Source organism: Leptopilina heterotoma, unplaced genomic scaffold, assembly GCF_015476425.1.
Source record: "Leptopilina heterotoma isolate Lh14 unplaced genomic scaffold, ASM1547642v1 Lhet_177, whole genome shotgun sequence".
NCBI classification, from domain to species: Eukaryota; Metazoa; Arthropoda; class Insecta; order Hymenoptera; family Figitidae; genus Leptopilina; species Leptopilina heterotoma.
Window position 1 is genome coordinate 661,049 of NW_025110893.1, and position 26,986 is coordinate 688,034.

The window sequence follows — 26,986 nt, forward strand, 5'->3', positions numbered from 1 at the left end:
AAATTTTCATTTTTTGATTTTTCGAATTTTTTGGAAAAACATCATAACTTTCGTTCAAGTTAATATTTTTTAATCGGATAAGACTATAATTTTAAGTTACGTTAATACCTAATAGCTTTGCATACAGACAGACAAATTTTTTTTACATTTTTCGAATTCTAATGTCTCAAAACGAAAAAATATATAAAAAATTTAATGCTTGGAGCAATGTACAGACAGAAGTCTGATTTTATTAATATAGATAGAAGATTCTCAATCAGCGAAAAATTCTAACATTCAGTAAAGTTAGTTGTATAAAACTATCAGGATTTGTATACATTATAATATACAGGAATATTTTAAGGCTTCAAATATCTTTATTTAAGTATTTAATGTTTATTTAAATAAAATCCAATACAAATTTTTTACGTCTTTTACATGTATAGGAATTTAAAAGCATATTATAATCCAGTTCTTTTCATAAATACGAAAACTTACAATATAAAACCATGTGATAAACTTAAGTTTTGCATTTTTTTCTTATCTCACCTGCACCACTTTCCTTTACTTAATTACTTTTTCTTCTAAAAACTATCTGTTTTATAACCATAAATTTAAAAATCGTATACATTATTCATGTTGTGTCGAACGACCAAGGAGTGTAGCTCTTATTTCTATATCATTATTCCCACTGCTGTTTAAATTATAATAATGAATTTTTCTTATAAAAGCTTTATTTCAAAATTTCCTTTAAAGCCATAAAAGCCTAGGAGTGTTTTTCAGACTTCTATAATTCTAATCCTAGCAACTATCATTCACAATTACATATCTTACCATTCTAAACGTTTTCGATATTAAAATACTAGAGAAGATAATATTGTTAAATGTTTATTTTTTTACATAAAAATCGGATATTGCATTAAAATTTTTCAGGAAATAAAGAAATAAAGTAAGAAAAGAAGCGACGTTTATGTCTCTTAAAAAGACGTCTCAAAGACGTTTTATATTCTAAAGACGTTATTAGATAATTTACGTTTCTGTGCCCACTGGGGTGTTATTTTAAATAGAAATATGATAAAGTATATTTACTGGATATCATAAAACTACATATCTGAGGAAGTATTTTTTTATCAGTGTAACTTAAGTGTGCGATACAGCGTCAACATTTTAAAAAATAAGTCTAACTTTTTCCGAAGTTGAAATACGTGACACTCCACGGTGAGGGATGTTTATAGCTGTAATATTACACATAGTAAAATAATATAACATATGCCTATGTTTGATGAAAAATATTAAAGTTACAAATATGATTTTTTACTTTTATATCTGTAAAAGCAACTCAAAATATATGAAATAATAGCAATTCATATTTAATTTTTTGGACCGTGTAACTTTCACCGAAGAGGGTCAGGTATAATCAATCTTAAAATTAAACGTTAGTTATCCAACAAAGAATTTCTAAAGTTACGTACTTCTAATACTTTCAAAGTAAAGAGAAAGAACCTGCTAAGCACTAAGCATACTACTCATCAAAAAAAAATTTCTGCTCCTCAGTTGCCCATGTACCGCCCGATCAAGACATAGTTACATTTACATTAAAAGTGATTATTTTCAGCAGTAGAAAGTTAGTTACTAATCTCGAATATTAAAGTGGGATTACATAAATTAAATAACAAAAATATCAGAAGACCTATGCTGCATATGCTGCAGGGCAATAAACAATTCAAGCTGACTCGAATGTTCGGGCACTAAATAAAATCTAATCCATATACTTTCTCAACTTCTACTTGTCTATAAGTTATAAGACCATTAAATGAATAAGTAATTACCAGGCTATTAGTCTGACTATTTTTCAGCCGTTGGCATAAAAACAGGAACTATTCAATGTCATTGATCTCTCCTAAAACATTTTTGTAACCCACTGTTATGTTTTAAAGCAAATATTTTGTGCCCTTTTTTACGTAATTTATAACTTAATGTTGCAATTTAAAATAATTCTGCTTAAAGAAGATAATTGATCAAAAACCTACACAATTAAAGTAAAACAGTGTTTATTCAAACGGCTTCAAAATAGATAGGCCACTAGCCTTATAAACATTTATTTAACCAATGGCATGATTTAGTTTATTGGCCGGTCATTGCCAAATCAAGTAGGCTTTTGAGTAAGCCTCCAAGACAGTAAGATTTAAGTAGGATATAGGTGCCACAAAGCCGAACCAAAATAATTTAATTATTCTGAAGGTGACAACTAAAATAATCGAGATATTAAAAAATAAGACTTTGCATCCCAAAATTTGTTATACAAAAGTGTTTTTTTACCCAATGTGAATCAGTTGAAAAAACGCTTATAAAGATAAAAATAAATAACGAATTCTCTTGACTGAAACAAAATGTTCTTATAATACTTATACTTTTTTTTAATGTTTTATATCTATACTGTAGAACACTCCTAGATCAGTAAGTTTTATAGTACTTTAAAAACTTGATATCCATTGCTGTTCGTACTTTTTGCGCGTTTTGGTGAGCCATAAATTACTGACAGAAATGTGATCAGATTTTGCCGAACGTATCCTTTTTATATTTAAACGTATCGCTACTGTTTCCTTAGGAATTTCAAGGTGACAGTTCCTGAAAGCAAAAAATTATTCCACTTATTTTGTATACTAAATGAAATACAATGATATTTACATGTATATAAAATAGTAAAATTAAATCCAAGTATTTTCCTGTTTTTAAAAAATATTAGAATTTTGTGAGAAATTTCTATTAAGACGAAAAATTTAAAGTTCAGTAAGAGTCTATACAATAATGAAAATAAATCTGGTTACATTTTTATCAAAGGAAAAAATTAATATTTTGAGAGCTTGAATCTAATTAGCCACTAAGTTTATTAATTACATAAATAATGAATACTGTGGGTTTGAACAATCAATATAGAATATAAATATAAATTTAAGAATCAAGAAAATAATACAGGTACATGGAATCACACTGTCCAAGTTCATTTTGGTAGTTATTCTTTGAGATTACTGTAGTATATTTTTAAATTAAGTAAGCTTTTCTCAAAGAAAGAACACCAGTTCATTAATAGGGGAAATAATAGATTCTCTTATCACGCATGTATCCGAACAATGTGCGCTTCTGAGGAAGGTTTTTAGCATTGACACATTCGTTCGTTTCACCATCTGATCGACATGCTTCTAGTTTCTCCCTCACTTTCTGAAATTCTATAAAATCTGAATTTTAATGAAGTAATATTTTATATTACTATACAAACCTGCAATTTCTCCGCTACAAATGCCTCCAAAATTCCAAAAAATTGAATAATGAAAACTATTTTTTTGTATAAAGACTTTTGGGAAATCTGTTTACAAATACCTTGGATTCCGCACGCCACGATTATGTGAGGATAGTATAAAAAAATACAATAAATAAATAAATGAACAAATAAAATATTGTAACTAATATAGCTGTCGGTCTATCTACATAAAATCAAAATGACGGATCCAAAATGGCCGACGAATTTTTAAAAATTGAATTAATTTAATCTAAACTCACCAGTCGGAGGTTTTTTGGGTCTCCACAAATTAAAACTTATAATTTCAAATGCATCCGATGAATTTTTTAAAACGCCCGCCATATTGCATCCGACATTTTTAATTTTTAAAATTTGACATCGGATTCGTAAACAACGGCCTCAAATACATTACTATACTCGTTAGGGAAAATTTTATATTTTTAAAAAGTTGGTGACATTTTGAGCTCACTTATGATATTTTAGTCTTGACCACAAGCTTCTACCTTCGGTGGTTCGATCTCAAGGTATCATTATAGTTTCTAAGCAGGCAAAAATAACTTTAGACAACAATTTTTTCTCTGTACTTATTTTATTTAAAGCAATGAAACTTTATATATCAAATTATTGGTATTTTCAATCCCACTTGAGGCCAGCAGTTTTTATTTTTGCCACATTCTTTTGTTGATGGAAGAAGGCTTTTAATAAAAAAATTTCATTTGAAACTATTAAGAATGGATCTTGATAATTGACATTATTTTTAAATTGAACAGTTTTCAATAAATCTTCATAATACTTTTTTGAATCATTCCCCATTTTGTACAACACTGTGAGCGACTTTTAAATTCTTGTATTCGACAAGTGAATGATGAGCTTGGTATCTTAATTTGCTTATCTTTTGAATTAATATCAAAGTCATGCATATTTCTCTCGATGGCGTCTAGAGCTAGCTTTAAACCTGGGTCCAGTCCTTTTAAAACATCATATTTAGTATTATCACGTACCTCTGGTTGTTCGATTACAGTTATTCTTGACCTTCTTGTGTATTGAATTGATTTTCTTTACTTCTACGTTTACTGTCAATATTTCTGTATTTGAAACTTCCGATTTTAATTTCAAGTCGGACAATCGATCTTTACTGACGGGATAATTTTCGAATGTTAGTAAATTTATATCTCTGGACACTGTTCTTTTTTAACATTTAGATTTTTCTTTCTTCTCTCTAACTGGAGGGATGTGGTTCTTGTGACCTATCTCTTGTTTTGTAATTTTGAATCTCGTCATACATTTCGTTCCTTCTTTTCTGTTTACATTTGTTTGATTACCATACAATTTTTTTTCTCTTATTACACTCTTCTCGAAAGAAGAAGAAGTGTAACATATATATTTAGGATCCAGTTTCATCACCGGTACAAACTTTTTTAAACATTTCATTTTTAGAAAAGGCGGCAAGTCAATTACTGTAGTGAAACTTGAGATTAGTAGTAAAGTTTGTATTCATTTGGACGGACGTTTTTCCAATTTGTTGCAACTGACAACAATGTTTTCTTGAGCAATTTGTTGAACACCACTATTCTCATTTTCTATTGAACGTTCACGCCGTAATACGTTTTCTTATACACATAAAAATAAATAATAATTTTCTTCTTGAAAACATTTTTTTTTCTATCACAACGATTACACGCAATGCTACCAGTAAGTTTTTAAATAATTTCAATTCTGTTTTGTGATAATATTACTTTAAATTAATTGCCATGATATGTAAAAATAATTTGTTTGTTAAATGTAATAAATAATATTAAAATAAAACACTGTTTTGAATATTTATAAAAAAAGAACCTCTTTAATTAAATGAAAAAATAGTTGTGAAATTTTGATCAATTTTGGTGCAGGAAGTTCCAATAAAAGTAAAAGTAGTATAACCTTATTTTTATAATTGGAAAGAAAAGTTGACACTTTTTATTATATATTCATATAACTTTTTATTAATATAATTTAAATCGAATATTGATAGAACTATATAAAAGAGCAAAAATAAAAATGGAATTATTGCTAAAATAAACTTATACGTAGTAAGTTTGTGTTATTATAATAGTGTGGAGTATCTAGAATGCATATTAAAGGCGCTTATACACCTCCCCGATTCTGAGTATATTTAGAAACATCGAGAGAATTCACTAATTTTGATTCGTTATGCTCTTTTAAATATCCGAAAAGTTGGAAGTTCTCTATGGGGAAAGCCAATAAAAATTAGTGATACTCATAAATGTTTCCGAATATAGAAAAGTAGAGCTGTACAAGCGCCTTAATTAATGCTCACAAAATCTGTATTTTAAAAATTACCTTTATGTAGGTACTATGTCTCATTTTTCAATGCTGTTTAATGTGTAATTAAAAACCAAGAAATAAGCAGTTCTTAAAAATGTAAGTTAAAAATTCTCAATATAAGAAGCATTACATAATTTGAAATCAGTAAATTGTTTTTAAAAAATTAACAAAAAATCGCTTCACTACTTTCTATTCAGCAAGCTCAAACTTATTTTGAAAAAAATTGCAATCAACTACTATCATAATATTCGCTTTGATATTTGTTTCGCTTTACCTGGTGTATGGGATCATAGCCCATGGAACCATCGTTATAAGGTTGTGAACCATAGTCGCTACCATTTATTCCCATTCCATAGCCTGCCATGTCCTGAGGACCCCCAGGAGGAGCTGGTGACATCATTGGCGTTGGTGTTCCTTGGCTAGCGCCACCCATGCTGTATGGCGATGCTCCTGAAAAATCTGCTATAGAAACAACTGGGGTGCATAGATATTCGAGGATATATACATATAAAACCAAATTGACTTCTCATATTATCAAAATTGAGAGATTTAATCAACCATCTTAGAAATTTGTTTTTTCTCTATTTTAATTGTTTTTGTAACCTGTAGACTTTTAACAAGAACGGAATTTTTTATTGGGCAGTTCCATAGGAAAAGCAGAAAGTTAAAATAATTTTTTCAATAATATGTTTAAATAATAATTTTTTATTGTTAAAAAAACATGCTAGGAACATCATTGATTTTTCCTAAAAAAATTATTTTCTTAAAATTTGAACCTTCCTTAATAAGTAGTAAAATTTTTAAAAAGGTGCTTTCTGATATTTTTGAGAAAAAAATTTTCGAAGTTTGCGCTACGAGTTTTTGTGTGTTGCGCTAACTAGGCAGCGCCTATAACAGTGTATTTTAAAAGAAATGACCTTTACTGCTCGCCTCTAATACATTTATTAATTACATACGTATATATTTTTTTATTATAAACAGTTTAACAATATATTTTTATCTTTTTTATAAACATTACTTTTCTTTTTTAATGTAAAAAATCTTTTCCTTCACACTTTACCCAGGCTTAGGACTGGCAACATATATTTCATTGTAAATGCTGGCGTGTTTAAAAAATTTGTGTTTAATTATTGCAAAACACTTATGCATTAGAAACAATGTTTGAAAAAAATAATTATTAGCGAAATGTTTTAATTTTTTTTTAAATTTTACATATATATATATTACAGATAAATTATATAACTGTGAATACAATAACAAAAGAATTTAAATTAATATAAAAATTATACAATATTTTGAATTTTTACATGATTTTTAATATTTGGGAATGGGTGTCGTCGAAATCAGAAACAAGTTTACATTTTATTTCTTTATTTGAAATTGGAACAAAGGAATGAAAACTTCTTGTAACTTCTTGTACCGGTGATTGTTTAACAAGCTTTAAATCGTTCAGATATTTATAATTTTTTATTTTGATGGTCTTCAATGGAACAAAATTTATTGTGTTAAATTTATTTTCTACTATTAATTAAAAAAAATTTAAGGAAAAGATTTTTTACATTAAAAACAGAAAATAATGTTTATAAAAAAGTTAAAAATATATTGTTGAACTGTTTATAACAATAATATATACGTATATAATTAATAAATGTATTAGGGGCAAAAAGTAAAGGTCATATCGTTTTTTAAAATACACTGTTATAGACGCTGCTTAGTTAGCGCAACACACAAAAACTCGTAGCGCATACTTCAAAAATTTTTTTCTCAAAAATATCAAAAAGCACCTCTTCAAAAATTTTACCACTTTTTTAGGAAGGTTCAAATTTTGAGAATATAATTTTTTAAAGAAATTCCATGATGTTCCTAGCATGCTTTTTTAACAATAAAAAATTATTGTTTAAAGAAATTATTGAAAAGTTAATTTTTCTTAACTTTTTTTTTAATATTATAAAAAATTGACATTTTCTCTACAATTATGAATAAATGACCTCTTCCATTTTAATTGCTCTTCATACATCTTTGTTTATATAAAACGTCGATTTTTTTTTTGAATTTTTGCATCCATGTAGTTCATTGGAAAATATTTTATACCTGTTTTTTAATATCAGCCCAAAATCATTTTCAGGGGTAGTAACCACTCTTAACAATTTTTAGGGGTGAGTTTGATTAATATACGAATAATTCAAAGGATTATTCTAAAATCAAGGGTAGAGGAATTTCAGGAAGCGCTAGTTTCAAATCTGTGATCGGTTTTTAAAAATTCAAAATGGCAGATCCAATATAACGATTTAAATTTAAACAAATTTTCATTTTTTTTTATATTTATTGTCAATTTTTAATTTGTTTATAAAATTATTGTTTATAACATTTATAAAAAATAATGTTAAACAATTTTTATCCTTAAAATTCATTGCAACTATAAAAGTAAGAGCGATATGTAAACAAAAAATTTTTTTTTAATATTTGTCTTTCAGAAAAACAATTTGTTTATAAAAATTTGTTTAAAATATTGTTAAATTAGTCACAGTGAGAAAATTTTATCAAAGATGTCAGTTTTAGACTCATTTTAGTCATTTAGATTTTTTGGCCGCGATTTTTGAACCGCCATTTTAAATTTCGAAAAAATTAAAATTTCTAATAATGCCTATATGAAAGGTCATACATTTTGGACGCGATATTTTGTCATTCTAAATTTTTCCTGAAGCGATTTCCAATCAAAAATATAGTTTAAATGAAAAAAACCATAAAATTTGGTGTCTTTTTTTAAACAATCATAACTTTTTATCCTTAAGTCAAAAGTTAAATTTTCTTTCAGATTCTAAAAGAGGACGAAAAAATACATAAGAAACACTAAGTTTAAACTTTTTTTAGACCTTCTTTGAAAATGGTAAGTACAGGCCTCGGATCGACTTTAAGGATCAAAAAAAGTCACTTTAGTCGATTTAAAATACAAAAAAAGTCGAAAAAGTCGTTTATTTTATTGAGTGTTGTCAGAAAAATTTTATTTTATATTTTTCTGACCATTCAATGATTTCTGAATTCAATTATTCAAAAATTCAATAATTTCGTTCTATAAATATTTAAATACTTCTTGTTTAAAAATTTAAAAATTTTTTATTTAAAACCTTCTGAAATTTAACAATTTCTAAAAATTGCAACTGTAATTCTTTCAAAATCCAATTATTTTCAAGAATTTTATAAATATTCCTTATTAGAATTCAATTATTCGCCTACTAGGTATTTAAATTCTTCGGAGTAATTCAATTATTTTTGATACAATTTTAATTAAATTTCTTTAATTAATTTTCAAAAAATTATAGTAAAGAAATTCTTAAAATTAATTTTTTTTTAATATTTTAAAATAAATTTTGAATGTTAATAGTTTTTTAATTATGTACAATTTAAAAATTTCCAAACAATTGAATCTTAAAAAATTATTATAAAATAATTTCATGAATTAGTTTTTTAAAAATATTGTAAGGTAATTATTCGAAAAGAAATTTATATTTCAAAATATTGAAAATAATTGAATTTTAAAAAATTAAAAAATTAGTTGTAAAAATTCTAAGAATTACTTTTTTCAAAAATATTTGAATATAATGTTTTTAGAAGCTAATTTTAATGAATTATTATCATTTTTAAATTTACACTTGAAGATTTTTTATTAAAATTTTTGAGAATTTAATTATTTTCAAAATTTACAATTAAAATTCTCCAAATTCAATTTCAGCAAAAATGTTAATAAAATACTTGAAAAGATTAATTATTTTCAATTAAATTTCAAAATATTTCAATTATTGAAACTCTTTTTAATTGGCAATTTCGAAAATTTAATTAGAACAGTTATTGAAAAATAATTTTTGAAAGATTTGTCTATATTTATTTTTCACACTATATAAAAATCGAAATAAGTTGCATTTTATACTAAAAACGTGGTATTTTGTTGCAATATTTGGAAGAATAGTCGAAAAAGTCACAATTTTTGAAAATAAGTCGAATAAAGTCGCATTTTTGGAAAATAGTGGAAAAAAGTCATAATATCCGAGGCCTGTAAGTACAAATAAAATATCAAGAAAAAAAACGGACTTCTCGAACGAAATGGGATAAAAAGGTATTTATAAAATTGAATAAATATATATTTAAATTATACAGTAATAAAATAAACTTTAAATTAATTGTAAAATAAAAGTAAATAAAATAAGCAAATAAAAAGACAAGTTTTATTTTATAGAAATTTCGCTAATGCAGTAAAATTTTTAGTTGTTCCAGGTAAAGATTTTTTCCCGTATACAAATTGTTCCTTGTAGGAGTTAATAGTAGGAGAAGATATAATTGGCATATTGTATAAATTATAATCAGAATGAGGGATAAAGCGCGCACATGGGTATTTTACTATTTTTCATTAAAATTATCTTAAGTAGCTCATTTTGAAGAAAAGTAGGTTTCATATGCACTAACCTGCTGCTTTCTTAGCTGCGTATAGATTCGCTTCTTCTTGAGCTTTACCAATATTTTTCTTATAACGAATTCGCTTATTCCCAAACCAGTTGGAAACCTAAAATAATAGAGTAAAACAAATTATTTCAAGTTTATCTGAAATATTTTAATTTACTTAATTATAATAATTTAAGGAGTTTTTCAAATCCTATTCTGTTTTGTTAAATATTTATCAGCAATCCAGTAAACGAAAAAGAATTAATGCGAATTAATTTACCTGGCTAACAGTGATTCCACATTTTCGTGCAAGTTCCTCTTTTGCCTCTTCACTGGGGTAAGGGTTGCTTAGGTGTGAATAAAAGTATTCATTCAAAATTTCTGACGCTTGCTTACTGAAGTTACGTCTCTTACGTCTAAAATAGAGAAAATAACATTAAATTAAATTATATAATCTTAATTGATTATAAAATTACACCGACAAACAAAAGAAATTAATTTCCAGAAAGACTGTCATACAGTAAGTTTTGGATTTCTTTTCATAGACAATTTATTTTTTTGTGTGCCGGTGTTATTTTTAATTTTAAAATTAATTTTAACATCAAGAATTAAATAAAATTAAATAATTAAAGATTCGAACCTAGCATCAAGAAATCGACTTCTCAAAATCATAACTGCTTCACATGTAGATTGTTTCAATTGCATTTGAATGCTGGAAAACTTTTTATGAATAATTTGAACCATTCTCTCGATTTCTTTCGGTGTAATAGGCCTTGTGCGACTTTGTTCTCTCAATAAGTTCATCACATGGGTTGTGAATTCATTACACGCCTGAAACATTAGTAAACAATTTTTTAATAAACAAGAGTTTTTTATTTTTCAAAATTAGAACGATTTTACTGAGTTTAACTCTTTAACTGCGGCTACAATTTTAAAGAAAGTGCCTGAAATGTGCAAACAAATTTCTTTAGATTTTAATATCAAATTTAAAAAATTCAAAATGGCGGACTAATGATTTTAATGGAATATACCTGTTCATATTTTTCCAATTCCTGATGATATATTTGTCTGATTTGAGCAAGTTTAGCACGATAATCCGAATGCTCGATAGCGTTATCGGGCTGGCCAGGCGGACCTGCAGCCGCTGCCGCTGATGCTGAAGCTGCAGCACCAGCTCCACCACCTTTCTCAGGACCTGCTACACCCTCTGCTATTAACATGTTGTCTAGCCTCATTAACTGAGGATCAGGTGGTTCTTCCTCTTGAGTATTTCTCAGTGACAGAACTAAAAAAAAATTCCCGTTACATTTATGCTAAATTCAAGTAATAAATCAAAATACATTATTAATAATAATTTAATTATTGGATACTAAAGTGGTTCATAAAAAACAGAGATACTGAATATTGAGTCTCCATAAATTTTTTCTGTAAAATACCCGTGAAATAAGTGAGAACCGAAACATTGTTACTAAAAGAAAAAAATTACACTTTCCAAAAAATTGTTTATTTAAAATTTATTTTTTAATTTAAATTAAAAGGAAATTAGTAAACTTCCAAGTTAAATTAATATTTGACTTGGAAGATTGATAATTTCTTTTTAATTTAAATTATATAATATTTACCAAGTGATAATTTCATTAAAATTCATTTTTTAATTTATTTGTTTGAAATTTTTTTTTATGGAAATATTTTTTTATGTCAATATGACAATGTTTTATTTCAACTTCTAAGTAATTAAGATGCAATTGAATAAAAAAAATAATTAAAACTGACATAATTTACTGGTGTAGTTTTAAAAAATTTTAGATTTAAGAAGTTTTTAAAATTATATAACAACTTAATAATTATAAATAATTATATATTAAAAGTCTTTTTTAGCTTTAGCGACGTTATATTTGTCATTTAGTTGTTGTTCTATTTCATACTTAGCAAAAATGAAAATCTTTTTAACAAAATTTAGTGAAGGCGAGAGTATGAAATATATCAAAAATTTTTAAGATATTTTGAAAATGAAGTAACTTCTCTTTCTGAAAATATCTTAATTGCTGTGCATCTAAAACAGGGATGGCTTCATATAAAATACATTTTTTATATCAGCATTTTCAATAGTTTCCAAGACCTGTTCCTGCGGCCCTGATCCTGCGGAATGAATTCCTGCAGTCAAGGTGAACAAGACTTTTTGACATTGAAAAGCTTTACCTCCTTTACCCTATTCCACTCGGCTAAAGAGATGCAAGTCTTCTCTCTTAACTGCTTTGCATTCTATTAAAAACTTTATTTTTATGAAAAAAATGCTCTGATTTCTTTCAGATTACACGAAATTATTATAAAATATTCATTTACAAGTTTACTTTAATACGTAATTATAAATTAGTAATAAATTTTTAGAGTTTCAAAAAACACTAGTAAGCCAAGTTTGAGAGCAAACGATATTGTTTTCAATTTCTTCAGTATGAAATTTCTTAATGAAACATTTTTAATTTATTTACAAGTCTTTCCTCAGTTTGAAATTTTTTAATGAAACCTTTTTAGTTTATTTACTAGTCACTTTTGCGCTACACGCACCCTTACTTTTTTATTCTTAAAAATAAAAATATTTTAACATTAGAAAGCCTCAAACATTATTTTCATATCGAAATTATGTTAATTTTAAACACAAAGAATACTTAATTTTTAAATGTAATTTGGCTTCGTCCATAAATTACATCACACTTTTTAGGGGGGAGGGGGTCTATGAAAATGTGACTAATTGTGACAAAGGGGGGGTGAGGACCTTTTATTTTGTTATGTCACACTTTATACTCTATTTATTATAATGAGAAAATTGTAATAAATAAAAATATCAAATATATTTCTTGTTTTTAAAATATTAAAAAATGTACTAATTATATAAGTAACTTTATTTATAAAAAAAAATTCGAGGGGATAATTACTGATTAAAATGGTGTACACTCTAATACACTAAATTTTTCTGCTATTACGCATATTATCCAGTATTACAGGGTATTATTGATTATTACCTCTATATTATGTGGTATTACACTGACGTAATAATGCTCTATTACACTCTATTACGTGACTATTACATGACTATTACGTGAAGAGCGTACACGCTAATACACAAGTAAATACCCCCTCGGTAAAATTAGATATTGACAGTGATTCATTTTGGAAAAATTTATTAAAGGGGGTTTTACGAATTGTGACGTAATTTAGAGGGAAGGGGTTCCTTCAGATGTTACGTAGTGTGACAAAGGGGGGGGAGGGGGTCAAAAATGGGCTAAAAACGTGTGACGTAATTTATGGACGAAGCCTTTTCAAAATTAAAGGAGTGCTACAAAAACTAGGTGCCAGTTTCAGATTCATATTTTTTAATTGTTTTATATCTAATAGTTAGTATGTAATGTCATAAGTCTCTCTAAAAATATATGCTAGATTTTAAAATTTTATCTACACTGAAAAAAATTTAATTGAACCAAGATTCAATTCCTCCGACCGTGGAAAATTTTCTTTCAAGGTATATTTGTTGTATTCAAATTAAGTTTTAATTAAATATATATGTAAAATAATAATTATGTAATTATTTAAATAAATAATAAAAAATATAAATGTTAATTAATTAAATAATAAAAATGTTTTACCTAAGAATTAGAAGTGATGAGATGAGGGTAAGGGGAGGGGGGATAATTCAAGTAAATATTTACTTGTATTGAGAAAATATTTTTTTCATTGAAATTTTTTCAAATCAAGAAAATATTTTTTCGATTAGAGAACATATTTTCTTGATTTGATATATTAAATGATCTCGACTTAATATATTCAACATTTTTTACATGTTGATTAATTTCTTGATCGAATTGCATATTTTTTATATCAAGAATATGTACTCTCTTACTCTAAAATGTCAGCGAAGGCCGCAGTTTGCAAAAAAACTAATTTTTTGCCTATTTCATAAACAATTTTAGGTTTCGATAGCAGTTCGAATTACCAAATTCAGGTACAGTCAAGTTAGTACTTTAAAATTTTTTTAACTCAGGACCGCAATTTTTTTTCGTTAAACCGTTTTGGGGTAAAATTTATTCTATGGGAATGTAATAGACTGACCTGTAGTTTTCTATATAGGATCTTACTTAGATTTCTATAAGGATAACCTACAAGAATTTATATAGTTTCATATGCAGGATCCTATATAAATCTGACCATAATTTTTTTTTAATTTATAGAATTTACTGTAGACAATTTCTATTTATTCTATAATTTTATTGTAGCTTAGAATTATTTAGAAATCTTAACATTTCACAGAAAACTTTGAAAATAAATTTGGTGGGAAAAGGATTCGAACCTAGGATCGATGAATGCACGCATATTACTATTCAACAACCTATTCACCTACGCTAAACGAGCTATTATTGACAGACAAAAAATCTTTTCCTTGAGGAAAATTTTTTTTTAATGGCATTTCTGTAAAAAATACGAAAAAATTAACTTACCAGTTTTCTCCTTTATTTCGCAAAGAACGGAAAACAAAGCAGGCTTCATTCTGTGACAGTTCAATGTGTGTTTTCTGAAACAAAATATGAAAGATTTTTAAAAATAGTACAGGTTTTAAAAAAAATTATGTAAATGTTTGAGTAGAATTTTACTAAAAATTTTGAAAATAATTGAGTTTCGGAGAATTTTATAATTTGTAAAGAGAATTGAAATTTTTACGAGAATTTCTTTAAATTTTTGGATATAATTGAATTTCTGCGAAGAATTTTATAACTTTTGAAAATAATTGAATTTCTGCAATCATATTTGTAAATTCTCAAAAATTCAATTTTTTTAATAGTTTTAACTAAAATTCTCCTGTAAATTAATTATTTTTAATAATTAATTAAATACGTATTTTAAAAAATTCAACTTATTTCAGAATAATTTAAATTATGAAAATTTTCTGCAAAAATTTAATTTCTTTAAAATTTCTAATGACTATATTCAAAATTGAAATTTTATCAAATTTAAAATTAAAACCTTTTGAAGTTCATCTAAGTAGGTAACTAATTTCAGAATAATTTACTTTATAAACATTATCGCAAAAATTTAAGTTTTTAAAAATTTATAATTAAATTCATTCAATTCATAAGTAATAATTTAAAATCTGTAAAGTTCAATTATTGTTATAAAAATAGAAAGAATTTAAAATTATATTAAATTTTTCAATATTTTTAAAGGTTGTTGGACGACAAAATTCAGAATTTTCTTATATAAATTTTAGAAATTTAATATTTTTCTAGTACTTTGATAAAATTTTTAATTTTGATTTTTCCCTGACAAATTTTCTATTCCCTGACTTTTTCCTGAATTCCCTGACCTATGTCAATCCTGTAAATGTGAATAAATGTTTTAATGGGATTCAAGCTCACATTCATATTTACTTCATAAAATTGTTGTCGGGATGTGAAACAATAACAATAATTTATAACTTTTTGATGAAATTTAGATATTGTTTACATCTGACTATATATAATTATTTTATTTATAGCAAGGACTGAAAAATATATTAGAAAAATGAATTTCTTCCTAGAAAAAATTGAAGAGTAATTTAAAAATGATCGGATTATACAAGTTGTTTGTTTTTATTAATACATGACAAGTAAAAAAAAACTTAAAAACTTTGGTAATAATTTCTAATTGATATACCTTGCTTGTGCCTCATCCAAGCTTTGATCTGTTATATTCATAATAGATTGAAGAATTTCACCAATATCTTGTTTTCTGGCCTCGACGGCTTGATCTCCTCCTTGAGAAGCCGATCCATCGGTAGGCCCCATGTTCCCGTATGCCCCAGTATTTTGCCCACCTTGCCCTTGGTTTCCACCCATTAGACCAACGCTTGATCCTCCGTGTTGAAGCATTCTGCTCGATTCATCCATCAACCAAAACTCTTTAATTTCAAGTCTTCACTTTCAATACACGATTGATGGTTTAAAACTCTAAGCGTCTAACAATGGAACGCATACTACCATTAACTCATCAATTTCTCTCTTTAATATTGCAGTGCTTCAAACAATTTTCTTTCAAACTTTTTTTTCAAATTTTTCTCTACCAGTTTCTTTTAAGTTTCCAAATTTAATACACTTTGTATTTTACCAGTGTACGGCTGTAATTAAATCACATAAGCATTAAAAGTTGTCTCACTTCTCTTGTTTATTTACTGTTTTAATATTTGACTGATTCAAATAACTTTTTAAGTACAATTATGAAAAAGAATGTAATATACAGATTCAAGTGTTTTTAGTTTTTTATTTTAACTATTAATTTAAACACCATTAAAAACATAGTTTCTAAACAAAACTCAACACACAAACATCCCTTAAACAATTTCCACCATTAACCAGTCAAACAAGAATTTTGTGCAGGAGGGGAAAAGGCCAACGCAAAATAACTCAAGCTGTAGTCCAATGTCGGTGTGCAAACTGATAAGTGAAAGAGCTTAGCCAATGGGAGCTTTCGATTCAATGGAAAGTATTCTAGTAGAAAATTCTCATTGGCTTAGAGAAAAGTCTGAAATCATAGAGAGTGGGGAGGGTTCTCACTTGTAAGGGTGCATTTGTACCTGCAATTTACGGGAAGATATTGAAGCCACGTTCATACTTCGCTGCAAAGGTGTTTCTACAATAGCTGACAAATACATTTGTTTAGAGTTTGATTCAAAGCAAATTCATATTCTAGACATAAATTTATAAAAATTTAGTTTGAATTAACTTTCTACAATAGCAACATATGCTAAAATTAACGCATTAGCAACGCGTACTTTTAAGGTGACTGCACATTGGATGGTAAGCGAACGTGAACGTCCGTGCTGATGCTATGCTCATTCCACACTTAAAGGCCTTTGTCCAATAGGTTCTAAAGTTGTGTCCACGATAGTACCTTGAACGGAAAGTAAAAGTAACAAAACAAACAATATACTTAGCATTGTTACGTTACGTTTACGTTCCGTTCAAGGTGCAATTGTGGACTCAACCTGAGACCGTGACTTTAAGTTGTGTCCACAATAGAATCTTGAACGGAACGTAAAAGTAACGAAACAATATACTTAGCATTATTTTGTCTCGATACGTTCCGTTCAGAGTGCAATTGTGGACTCAACCTAAGTGCATAGGACTGCACCTTTAGGGTACGGTCACACCACTTTTGGAAAAATCATTCTTTTCTTTCTCTCTTCTATTGCCAGAGGCGTAAGTTTGTCTCACTCTACATTTTCTTACTTTTTCCAAAAACGGAAAATTTAGAATGAGAAAAACTTATGCTTCTGTCATAGGAGAGAGAAAGAAAAGAATGATTCCGTTTTTGGAAAAAGTAAGAAAATGTAGAGTGAGACAAACTTATGCCTTTGGCAATAGGAGAGAGAAAAACAAGAATGCTCTCTCCAAAAGTCGTGTGACCGTACCTTTATACCACACCGATCCCTGCTTCCCATATGGGAAATGTGACTAGCGCAGTATATTTTTAAATGTCTATGATTTGTCAGATTTGTCATCACAACACATAACCTGTATATTAAAAAATGTCAAACTTGTCACAATAATTACATTAAAAGATTCATGTATTATTATTAAACATACTTAGAATTTGGGAATTGGAGAGTGAATTTTATGTAATAATAATTGCTTTAATTACTTTAAGATTTTAATTACTAATATGGATAAAGAAAAGTTATGTGCTGCTCGCAAAAAGGTACAATATTGTTGACACATATTATTTTAATAAGTATTTCAATTGTATATATTATAGCTAGATAGTAATGAGTAACAAAAAGGGCTTATTTATTACTTACTATAAAAGTGCTTTTTACAAAAAGTTGAGAATCGTAGTAAATTAACACTGAGGTTTTTTAGTGTTAACTCTTAATTTATAAAAAAAATTTCTTTCTAATTTAATATATCCATAATAGTTACATTTAACATGTATCGAAGATTGTTTCAAATAGCAAGCATGTGTTTAATTTTAGGCCGTATGTAAAAAATTTCGCCCGTATGTAAAAATTAATACGTAATGTGTAACCAAACATTGCAAGAAAATACAACAATTTTCAGTAGAAAATTGCAACTTATTTTGATTTTTATAATGCGAAAAATAACTAAAAATAAACCTTTCAAAAAGTATTTTTAAATCATTTTTTAAAATAATTAAATTTTTCAAATATATATATTAATAAAAATCTTTTTGAATAGTTGACATTATATGTAAAATTTAATTGAAAATAATTTATTTCAAATATTTTGTTACAATTTTTAAAAATCAACTTTTGAAGAATTTTAAATGGAAATTTTGAAAATAATTGAATTATCAAAAATATTAATGAAAACTATTTGAAATTAAATTTCGAAATGAAAATTAATGAATATTAGCATAGAATTTTTTTAAATTTATATAATATTTTCAGTATTTTCAATTATATATTTCTGAAAATTCAAAAACATACAAAAAAATGATAACATTTTATAGAATTATTTTTAACATTTTGGTGAAATCAATCATGTTCAGAATTTTTAAATAAAATTCATAAAAAAATTAATTAGTTTTTTTAAATTAAAATATTTTTTAAATTCAATTATTTTCGAAAAATTACATTAAAATATTTCTAAAAAATTAATTTTAAGAATTTCTTTATCATTTTTTGAAAATACTATTATAAACTTTAATAACTAAAGAAAAAACCATCAAGAGCTACGATTATTATAAAAAAATTGATTTTTTGTATTAAGATAATTGAATTCTAGAAGAACTTTCGGAAAATTATTGAAAATAATTGATTTAGAGATAAAGTTTAGTTAAAAAGTTTAGAAAATAATTGAATTCAGGTCGGGTTATAATTGAATAATTTTTTAGAAATTATTAAAATTCATAAATTTTACTCATGTATCTTATTTCGACAGTTACTTACTGTCGATGATTTAATTACTGTTGCTTGTTTCGCCAGACGAGTGGCGAAATATACTCTGGTCGAAATAATAATAAATAATAATTATTTATAATTTTAATTATAAATAATTAAAAAAAATTTTTTAGTATATTTAATTTTTTTACTCTTAGGGGCCAACTAATAGCAACGTAGAAATTTTATGTGTCGTTTTGAGAATCGACGACACATATATTGAGGTATAAATATTAAATATACATTACTTTCATAATCTGCTCTCTGCATTTTATACAGGGAATACTGTCAATGAATTGCCTGCATTATTTTTCCAAAAATAAGAAATTTAAATTGTTTTGAGGAATTTTTATGACAATTTATAGTAATTTATTTTCTCTTTATTACTTTGCGTGTGTTACATGTTTTCGGGAAGAAATAGGAAGTTCCAGATGACGAAAATTTTTTAAGCATAATTTTCCGTTATTTTATCGAATCTCGATTTTAATTTCTTTGTTGAACAACTTGCCTTCACAATGTTCTAATGATTATCATTTAGCTGGAGTTGAAGTTTTAAATTAAATTAAGGAAAAATTTGGACCCTGATGAATTCATTGTATCTTTTGATTTTATCGAAAATTTTGCTTCCATGATGAAAAATTCGGTTCAGTCTTTTTTCACTAGAATAACGACCACTCCACAATATTTACTATTGTTATCTATTCTGTTAAAAATAATAAATTATAGCACAAAAGTATGGCAGTGTTATCAGATAATTTGAGTCATACAATCACTGTATACGAATATAAAAAAAAATTATAATAAATTATTTAAAGGAGTTAAATTTCAATTTAAAGAAGATATATTACATTACAGATGATGCTGGTCAACATTTCAAAAATAAAAGTAACTTTTCCAATTTTTTAACCCATGAAAAAGACTTTGGCATCGTAGCTGAATGGCATTTACATGCTACGGCATATGGGAAAAGTGCTTGTGACGGTAATAGGTGCAAATATGTAATAGGTGCAAATATAAAATGGCAAGAATCGCGATATAGTTTACAATGTGTATACAATGTAACTGTAATGCAGGCAATTTATTGACAGTCTCAACCCTGTATAAAATGCAGAGAGCAGTTATGAAAGTAAAATATAATATTTACACCTGAATTAGTTTCAATAAATTTTATATTTTAAAATGTTTTTCATTCACCTGAAAATGGGTGGTCTCTCTCAATTTTAACTGGTAGTGTAATTTTCTTTTGTATTTGCAGTTAAAGCAGTATCAAACTTTTAAGAAAGATATTGGAGGTAAACATAAAGATACAGAAAACACAAACAATGAACATGCAAGGATAACTAATCGACCAAGAGAAAATAATCCTTTGAAGGTAAGAAAGTATTTGTAATAATTTTGTCTCCTCATAGAAGCATTGTAATCCTTCAAATTATAAAATTTTTAAAAATACTTTAAACAAATATTCTTCTATATGAAAATATGTAGAAGGGGCTTAGTCCTCATAAATTTTCGATATACTAAAAACTTGTGAGCTTTTTTTGACTTCTATCGAAAAATTGTAAGTATTATAATAGCCATGAAGTGGTATAAGGAGCCTCCCTATTCCCTTACAAACATTGTATCTATTTTATTAATATTAAATACATATATTTTAACACAATTACGATGATTATTTTTATCTAAAAGAATTCTTTACGTTTCATTCATTTCATTTTTGTTTATTAATGCAAAGCTTATTTTTAGTATAATACTATTAATTTGGAAATGGAGAACAATGCAAATAGTAATTTTTCGCCTGAGAAAGATGAGTTAAATAAAAACTCAAGTGAATTTACTTCTGTAAATACAAATTACATTGAAAAATGTTCAAATACAACCGAACAGAGCAACAGCAATTCTTCTACAATAAATGTAATTCGTGACGAAAACATTATAAATGACTTACAGTCGTTTCAATGTGCAGTGAATAAAGAAAGTGCACCAGTAACTCAAAGCAATAATTGTGAATTTATTGAATCAGAAGATATTAACAGTTCCAATGCTACTTCCAAACAATCTGATTTTGAGGATAGAAATTTCAGCTCCAACTTATCTGATTCTTCGGTTCTGCAAAAAGAAAATCTATTACAAATGGCTTCTTCAGTTGCTCAGGTATTAATTAATGACCAAGACTTGAGTAAAACATCTGAAGTGAACAACTTAACAGATAAAAATCAGTTCCTAACTAATTGTCTTCAGGAACAAGCTAATCTTATTAGTGAACTTCATGGGCAAGTTAGTCGATATGTAAGTATTATTAAACTATAAGAATTTTAGAGATATATTTGACGCGCTGCTAAGAAAGGTATCCAAGAAGCAAACATTGCTGCGGGTCTTATCTTTTTGCGCTTTTCGGGACGTTGTACAATAAAAATTGTAGCTAAAAATGTAATTATAACACAATATTTATTAGAGTAGCAGAATCTCGGAAATGGAAGCAATTATAGCTGCGAATGAAGCAAATTATGCAAGCAGAATTATGCAAGAAGTTAATCCCTTAAAGCATCAAATTGAACTTCATACACACACTACTGGACTTTTGGTAGCTGAGAAAGCTGAATTGAAGGCAACAGTCGATAAGTGCTACGAAACAATTAAGGAAAAAAAGGGTAATACTTCACACATTTGTCATTATCCCTGCCTTCGTGACCAGTCTTAATATATGCTTCTAACAGCTTCGAATAATAATCTTCTGTGGGAATTACAAACATATATTACATTCTAATTTTAAATCATAATATTATTTCAGATATAATTGAAGATCTTAGTAAAAAGTTAAAGTCTAGTCAGCTTGAACTGACTGTTCACGAAAAGGAATCTACTTCCTACAAGAATAATAATGAAGAAAGAAATAAAGCTTATAATCTCATGCAACAAAGTTATGAAAAGTTAATGGATGAATGTTTAAATTTAAGGTATAAGATAAATATTATTTTTATGTAAGTATTAAATTTTGAGATTTGCTAATATATTTTAATATTTTAGGAAAGATAAGGAAAGTTTAGAGTTAGAATGTTCTGAATTAAAGCAGAAATTAAATTTAAGCAATACGAATTTATCAACTATTAATCAGGAATTGCAGGAAAAAAATGCAATGCTTGCTTTAAATGAAATAAAAATTCGCCAGGTAAAATTCTTTTTTCTCAATTATAGAAGTAATATTGTAATTAGAACTTTTATATTTCTGAAGCCCTTAACTATTTAAAACTTTCTGACAGTTAATAACTACTTCGGATCAAGTTCAAAGTTTAGAAAATGATCGCCAAACAGTTGCAGTATATGAACAACAATTGGCACAATTAAAAGTTACATTGACTGCACTCAATAATGAAAAGGATGAAGCTAATAAACAATATAAAAGTTACTTAGAGCAGGCAGAGGAGCGTCTAAAATTTGTCAAATCACAGGTTAGTACACAAATCATAGGTAGTTCTAAATGTTAATTTTTTGCAATAAGTGAGACAATAAATTGTTTACTTGTAGAATTTGAATTTTTTAAATATTTTTAATAAGCAAACTCTTCCCTTTCAAGACAAGGTCACAAGAAGAAATTTACTGAAACAATTAAACAATTTATTCCATTTTCCTCTTTTGATTAATATTAAGTCTACCGAAAAAGGAACAGGTTAATCAATATCCTCTACATGATAGTCAATTACATGAATTTTTTCTTTATCATCACTTGTCTGTCATTCTGGTACCAACCGGAACTTGATATCTTGCAAACAAGAAAAGTTGTGGTCATTTGAATCAACTAAAGTTTACAGGCTGAAAATTTCAAATTCGTAAAATCATAATTGTTTTCAAATATTTATCGTAGCTAATACTCGTAATGACATAAAAGTTAGGAAAAGAGTCAAGCTTCAATTTGTTACCAACCGGAACTTGATATCTTGCACACAAGAAAAGTTATCGCCATTTGAATCAAATAAAGTTTACATGCTGAAAATTTCAAATTCCTAAAATCATAAAATTTGTTCTCAAATATTTATCGTAGCCAGTACTCGTAATGAGATTAAATTTAGAGAAACAGTCAAGCTTCAATTTGGTACCGACCGGAACTTGATATCTTGCACACGAGAAAACTTGTGACCATTTAAATCAACTAAAGTTTACATGCTGAAAATTTCAAATTCCTAAAATCATAAAATTTGTTCTCAAATATTTATTCTGGCCCATACTTGTAATAAGATAAAAGTTAGAGAAAGGGCCAAGCTTCATTTTGGTACCAACCGGAACTTGATATATTGCACACGAGAAAACTTGTGGCCATTTGAATCAACTAAAGTTTACATGCTAAAAATTTCAAATTTCTAAAATCATAAAAATAGTTCTCAAATTTGTATTCTGGCCAATACTCGAGATGAGATAAAAGTTAGGATAAGAGTCAAGCTTCATTTTGGTACCAAGGGGAACTTGATATCTTGCATACATGAAAAGCTATAACCATTTGAATCAAAAACCACGATAACAGAACACGAAATGAATTGCCATCTCTTAGAATGTTAAGCGTGTATTTTTTAGTATATTTTTCATTGTTATGTTTCTTGCCTTCAGTTTGTCAGTGAAATAATTATCTTAACCTCTAAATTGTTTTTTTAGTTAATCGAAAGCAATAACAATATTCAAGAATTTGAAATCAGAGAAAAAGATTATGTTAGAAAAATAAGGGAAATGGAAGAACAATTGCATCATGAAAAAGAACGAGTAGAATGTTTTAAACCGCAATTGGAACATAAAGTAGAATTACTAACAAAAAACATTGATAATTTGGTTATAGAACAAGAATCTCTGCAACTGTCATTAAATCAAAAGGTAAATAAAAAATTTTATCTTTTCTAATTGAAACATTTCGAGAAAACTGAGGAATCGAAATCGAAAATCTCGTATTTGGTAATGTTTCCAAAACTATCTTCAAAAAATTTGTATGTTTATATTTAACTAAGTTATCAATATTTAAAGAATGTCGTGGTTTTAATGTCACTTTTGCAAGTGGTCTCTCAATTTTGACCGCTAGTGTATATTTTCGCTAATTGACATATGCTTCCCGGAAAATTTTCGTCTGGATTCACTTGTATATTTATAATAATACTATTTACCGCTTCTTGAATATTGTTTTTAGGATAGTGAAATTGAAATGTTAAATAAAGAGTTACAAGAACTGCATAATATAAAGAAGTACGCCATGGATGCATCAGCACTGGCTACAGCTTTAGAAAGTGAACAATTAGGTGCTTCTAGAGCAATACATCAAAATCAACAACTAAAACATCAGATTGATGAAATGCATGACGCATTCGTTTTATTGGTAAGTATTTTGAAACAGATTTTACTATTTAAATTTAAATTAGTGGTAAGTCCTTTTTTATCTATTAAGTAAATGCTTATTTAAGAACACTTATCCTAATATTACGAACACAATTTATCTGTTAGAGCAATAATAAATTGGATCTAACCGAGCAACTTCAGTCTGAGCGCAATCTGTGTAAACAGTTAAATATAAAAGTAAGTGAATATGAAGCAACATGTCAAGAATTAAAAAGTCAATTAAATGAGAAAAACGCTGCTCTGACTGATGTTGAAAAAGGAAATTTCCTGAATGAGGATCTTCGATTTAAAATGCCAATATCTTCTGAATCAAATCAATCAGAAGTTCTAGAATTTCAAAATGCTAAGGTATCCTAATAATATTCTATTCAATAAAAAAATAATTTAAAAGTGTTATAAAATCTCCCAAAGACGTGACATCATTTGTGAACGTTCCCTTAATGATATTTATAATAATTAAATTTCAGAGTTTAATTGAAATTTTGCAAAAGGAAAACAATCAATTAAAGGAAGAATTAAATTTACAAAGTAAAAAATTGACAACAGAACAGATGGAAAATATTGAAACTATTTCAAACCATAAAACTACTTTTCACAATGAAAGTGCCTTGAATAGCTCTGTGATTTCTGAAACCGATTTACATGAAACTGAAAAGTGTATGATGACAGAATTTATTACAAAGTTGGAAAGCAGATTTAAAGAAACTATGGACAAAAATGCCGAACTTATAGATGAAAAGCAAAAATTAGAACATTTGGTTCTGCAATTACAAGAAGAAACAGAGACAATAGGTTTGACACAATTACTAAACAATACTTTGAAAAATTGTTGTCCTATATGAAAGTAATAAATTTGTAAAATATTAGCTCTTTAAAAAAATTGTAGAAAGTTGTGAGGGTTAAAGTTTTGACATTTTAAGTAACACTGACATATTCAAAACCTAATAACTTTTATAAAACTTTATTTATTTTATTTTAATTCTTCTTTCATGAATTTAAAGCATTTTTCATGTACTTTCTAAATACAATTTTTTTAAATTATTAGCTTCTGAGAATCATTCAATTACAATTGGAGATTTAATAAAAAACAGTAATATTACAAAAAGGTATATTTCCCCGTTGTGTAAGCTAATATATTTTTTATACTTTTAGGTGAATATATCGCCCTTTATCAGAAACAGCGATCTGTACTACAGGGAAAGGCTCAAGAAAGGGAATTAACTTTCAGACAAATTGCACAACAACGGGATTACCAACAGGAGCAAATTCAAAAATTGAAATTTTTAATTTCTAAGTTGTTAAAGACAAAACAAAATGCAATTGAAAATTCCCTTGAAGCAACAGAAAATATGCAAATATGTTCAGAAACTAAAGGTAAAATATCTACATATTAATAATTAGGTTGTCTTATTTTTTTACGTTTTGTTAATTTTAATTGTGATAATGCTACTGTTTCCCATCTACGGAATATTTAATTGAATTTTATATTTATCATTTCCTTAAGGGGTAATATGGGTCAAAACGTTCAAAAAGCTTAGGTTTTTATAATTTTTTTTTCATAAAATAAATAAATTTTCTATTTGAACATATTCATATGTTTAGAGGTAGCTAAAATGGTTATAAAAATTTAAATAAAATATAAAATGCAAAATGTAATTTAAAGAACAATTTAATGCTTGTCTCATATAGTAATAAATTTGATATTGTTTAATTTTGGCATTTTTAGGACAGGAAAATGTTTATAACATTTAATGCAACGTTTCGAAAAGGTACCGGTTTCCTTATCATAATTTATTAATCATAAATTAATATAATTCGGCTAAATACAAATTTTATTTAAAGGGTCACGCCACCCTGACAACATGTAAATTGTATGGTTTTTTAAGAATTTTTTTTGTCAAAAATATTTAAGATAAGACATTTTTATTTTTATTATTTTTTAATATATATATTGTCAGCTATGTAAATACGAAATAGTTTTTTAAAAAATTAAAAATGGCAGAGATACACGCATTCCAGTGCAGCAGTACATTCCTTGATGGTGGACATGATTGGCATTTAAATTTCGTATTTTATACTTTAGATTTTATATTCTAATTAAATTGATTTACACCCCCAAACATTATTTAACAATACCTAAATAATACCAATGGTATATTTCTTTTTTAACAGAATACTTGGAAAACGATAGTTGCAACTGTAATCCTGCAGAAAGTATTCTCCCAGATGCAGTAGAGAGTGATATTCAATTAAAGAATGAAGATAAATTATCAACTAAAGATTTATTATCTGAAACTAGAGATTGCAGCGGAGTTTGCAACCTTGAACCTAATATTCATCCATGTTCTTTGTGTTCTGGAAAGTTAATTACAATATAAGTGGTGACAATTAACATGTTTTTTATTACAGATAGAAAGATAGTTAATCCCTATAAATAAAAAAGTTGTCCAATATGAGCGAAATGTATTAAAGGATCTCTTATTATTAGATTCGCCATTTATTTTTTTATAAATATTAAAAAAGGATGTAAAAATATAACAAAACTTGTAAGAAAGTTTAAATTTAAATATTAAATACTTTTAAACACTATCTTCACACTATTAAGAATATCATACTCCACAAAAAATTCTGTTAATTGTTCCCTATCCCCATGTATTTTG

At 26.8% G+C, this 26,986-nt stretch overlaps 2 protein-coding genes across 4 annotated transcripts; one reads left to right on the forward strand and one right to left on the reverse strand.

Moving 5' to 3' along the window:
• Positions 1 to 355: 355 nt before the first annotated feature.
• Positions 356 to 16,453, reverse strand: LOC122499810 (homeobox protein extradenticle). 2 transcript variants are annotated; one of them, XM_043608332.1, is made up of 8 exons: positions 15,719 to 16,453; positions 14,527 to 14,600; positions 11,068 to 11,321; positions 10,677 to 10,867; positions 10,317 to 10,452; positions 10,061 to 10,157; positions 5,877 to 6,052; positions 356 to 2,607 (listed from the first exon to the last, which is right to left on the reverse strand). In XM_043608332.1, the coding sequence occupies exons 1-8, from the start codon at positions 15,949 to 15,951 to the stop codon at positions 2,593 to 2,595; spliced, it is 1,176 nt and encodes a 391-aa protein (XP_043464267.1). In that variant the 5' UTR covers positions 15,952 to 16,453; the 3' UTR covers positions 356 to 2,592. The 2 variants fall into 2 exon arrangements, with proteins under 2 accessions (XP_043464267.1, XP_043464266.1); XM_043608331.1 differs by lacking the exon at positions 356 to 2,607 and having other exon boundaries at positions 5,240 to 6,052.
• Positions 16,454 to 17,520: 1,067 nt separating this feature from the next.
• Positions 17,521 to 26,915, forward strand: LOC122499796 (putative leucine-rich repeat-containing protein DDB_G0290503). 2 transcript variants are annotated; one of them, XM_043608314.1, is made up of 14 exons: positions 17,521 to 17,758; positions 20,215 to 20,331; positions 20,703 to 21,245; positions 21,412 to 21,607; positions 21,748 to 21,913; positions 21,984 to 22,125; positions 22,217 to 22,405; positions 23,601 to 23,813; positions 24,121 to 24,306; positions 24,432 to 24,674; positions 24,794 to 25,118; positions 25,479 to 25,700; positions 26,053 to 26,095; positions 26,499 to 26,619. In XM_043608314.1, exons 1-13 carry the CDS (start codon positions 17,723 to 17,725, stop codon positions 26,076 to 26,078), a joined length of 2,604 nt encoding a protein of 867 aa, XP_043464249.1. In that variant the 5' UTR covers positions 17,521 to 17,722; the 3' UTR covers positions 26,079 to 26,095; positions 26,499 to 26,619. The 2 variants fall into 2 exon arrangements, with proteins under 2 accessions (XP_043464249.1, XP_043464248.1); XM_043608313.1 differs by lacking the exon at positions 26,053 to 26,095 and having other exon boundaries at positions 17,522 to 17,758; positions 26,499 to 26,915.
• The last annotated feature ends 71 nt before the right edge of the window (positions 26,916 to 26,986 follow it).

Bases quoted from the DNA above. Each gene is read 5' to 3' on its own strand.
- LOC122499810 (XM_043608331.1), bottom strand. From the start codon at position 15,951: ATGGATGAATCGAGCAGAATGCTTCAACACGGAGGATCAAGCGTTGGT. The intron at 10,868-11,067 runs GTATATTCCATT...CTAATGTTTCAG, and splicing joins AATTGGAAAAATATGAACAG to GCGTGTAATGAATTCACAAC. The intron at 10,158-10,316 runs GTAAATTAATTC...CTATTATTTTAG, and splicing joins GTGGAATCACTGTTAGCCAG to GTTTCCAACTGGTTTGGGAA.
- LOC122499796 (XM_043608313.1), top strand. From the start codon at position 17,723: ATGGATAAAGAAAAGTTATGTGCTGCTCGCAAAAAG. The intron at 21,246-21,411 runs GTAAGTATTATT...AATATTTATTAG, and splicing joins ATGGGCAAGTTAGTCGATAT to AGTAGCAGAATCTCGGAAAT. The intron at 22,126-22,216 runs GTAAAATTCTTT...ACTTTCTGACAG, and splicing joins ATGAAATAAAAATTCGCCAG to TTAATAACTACTTCGGATCA.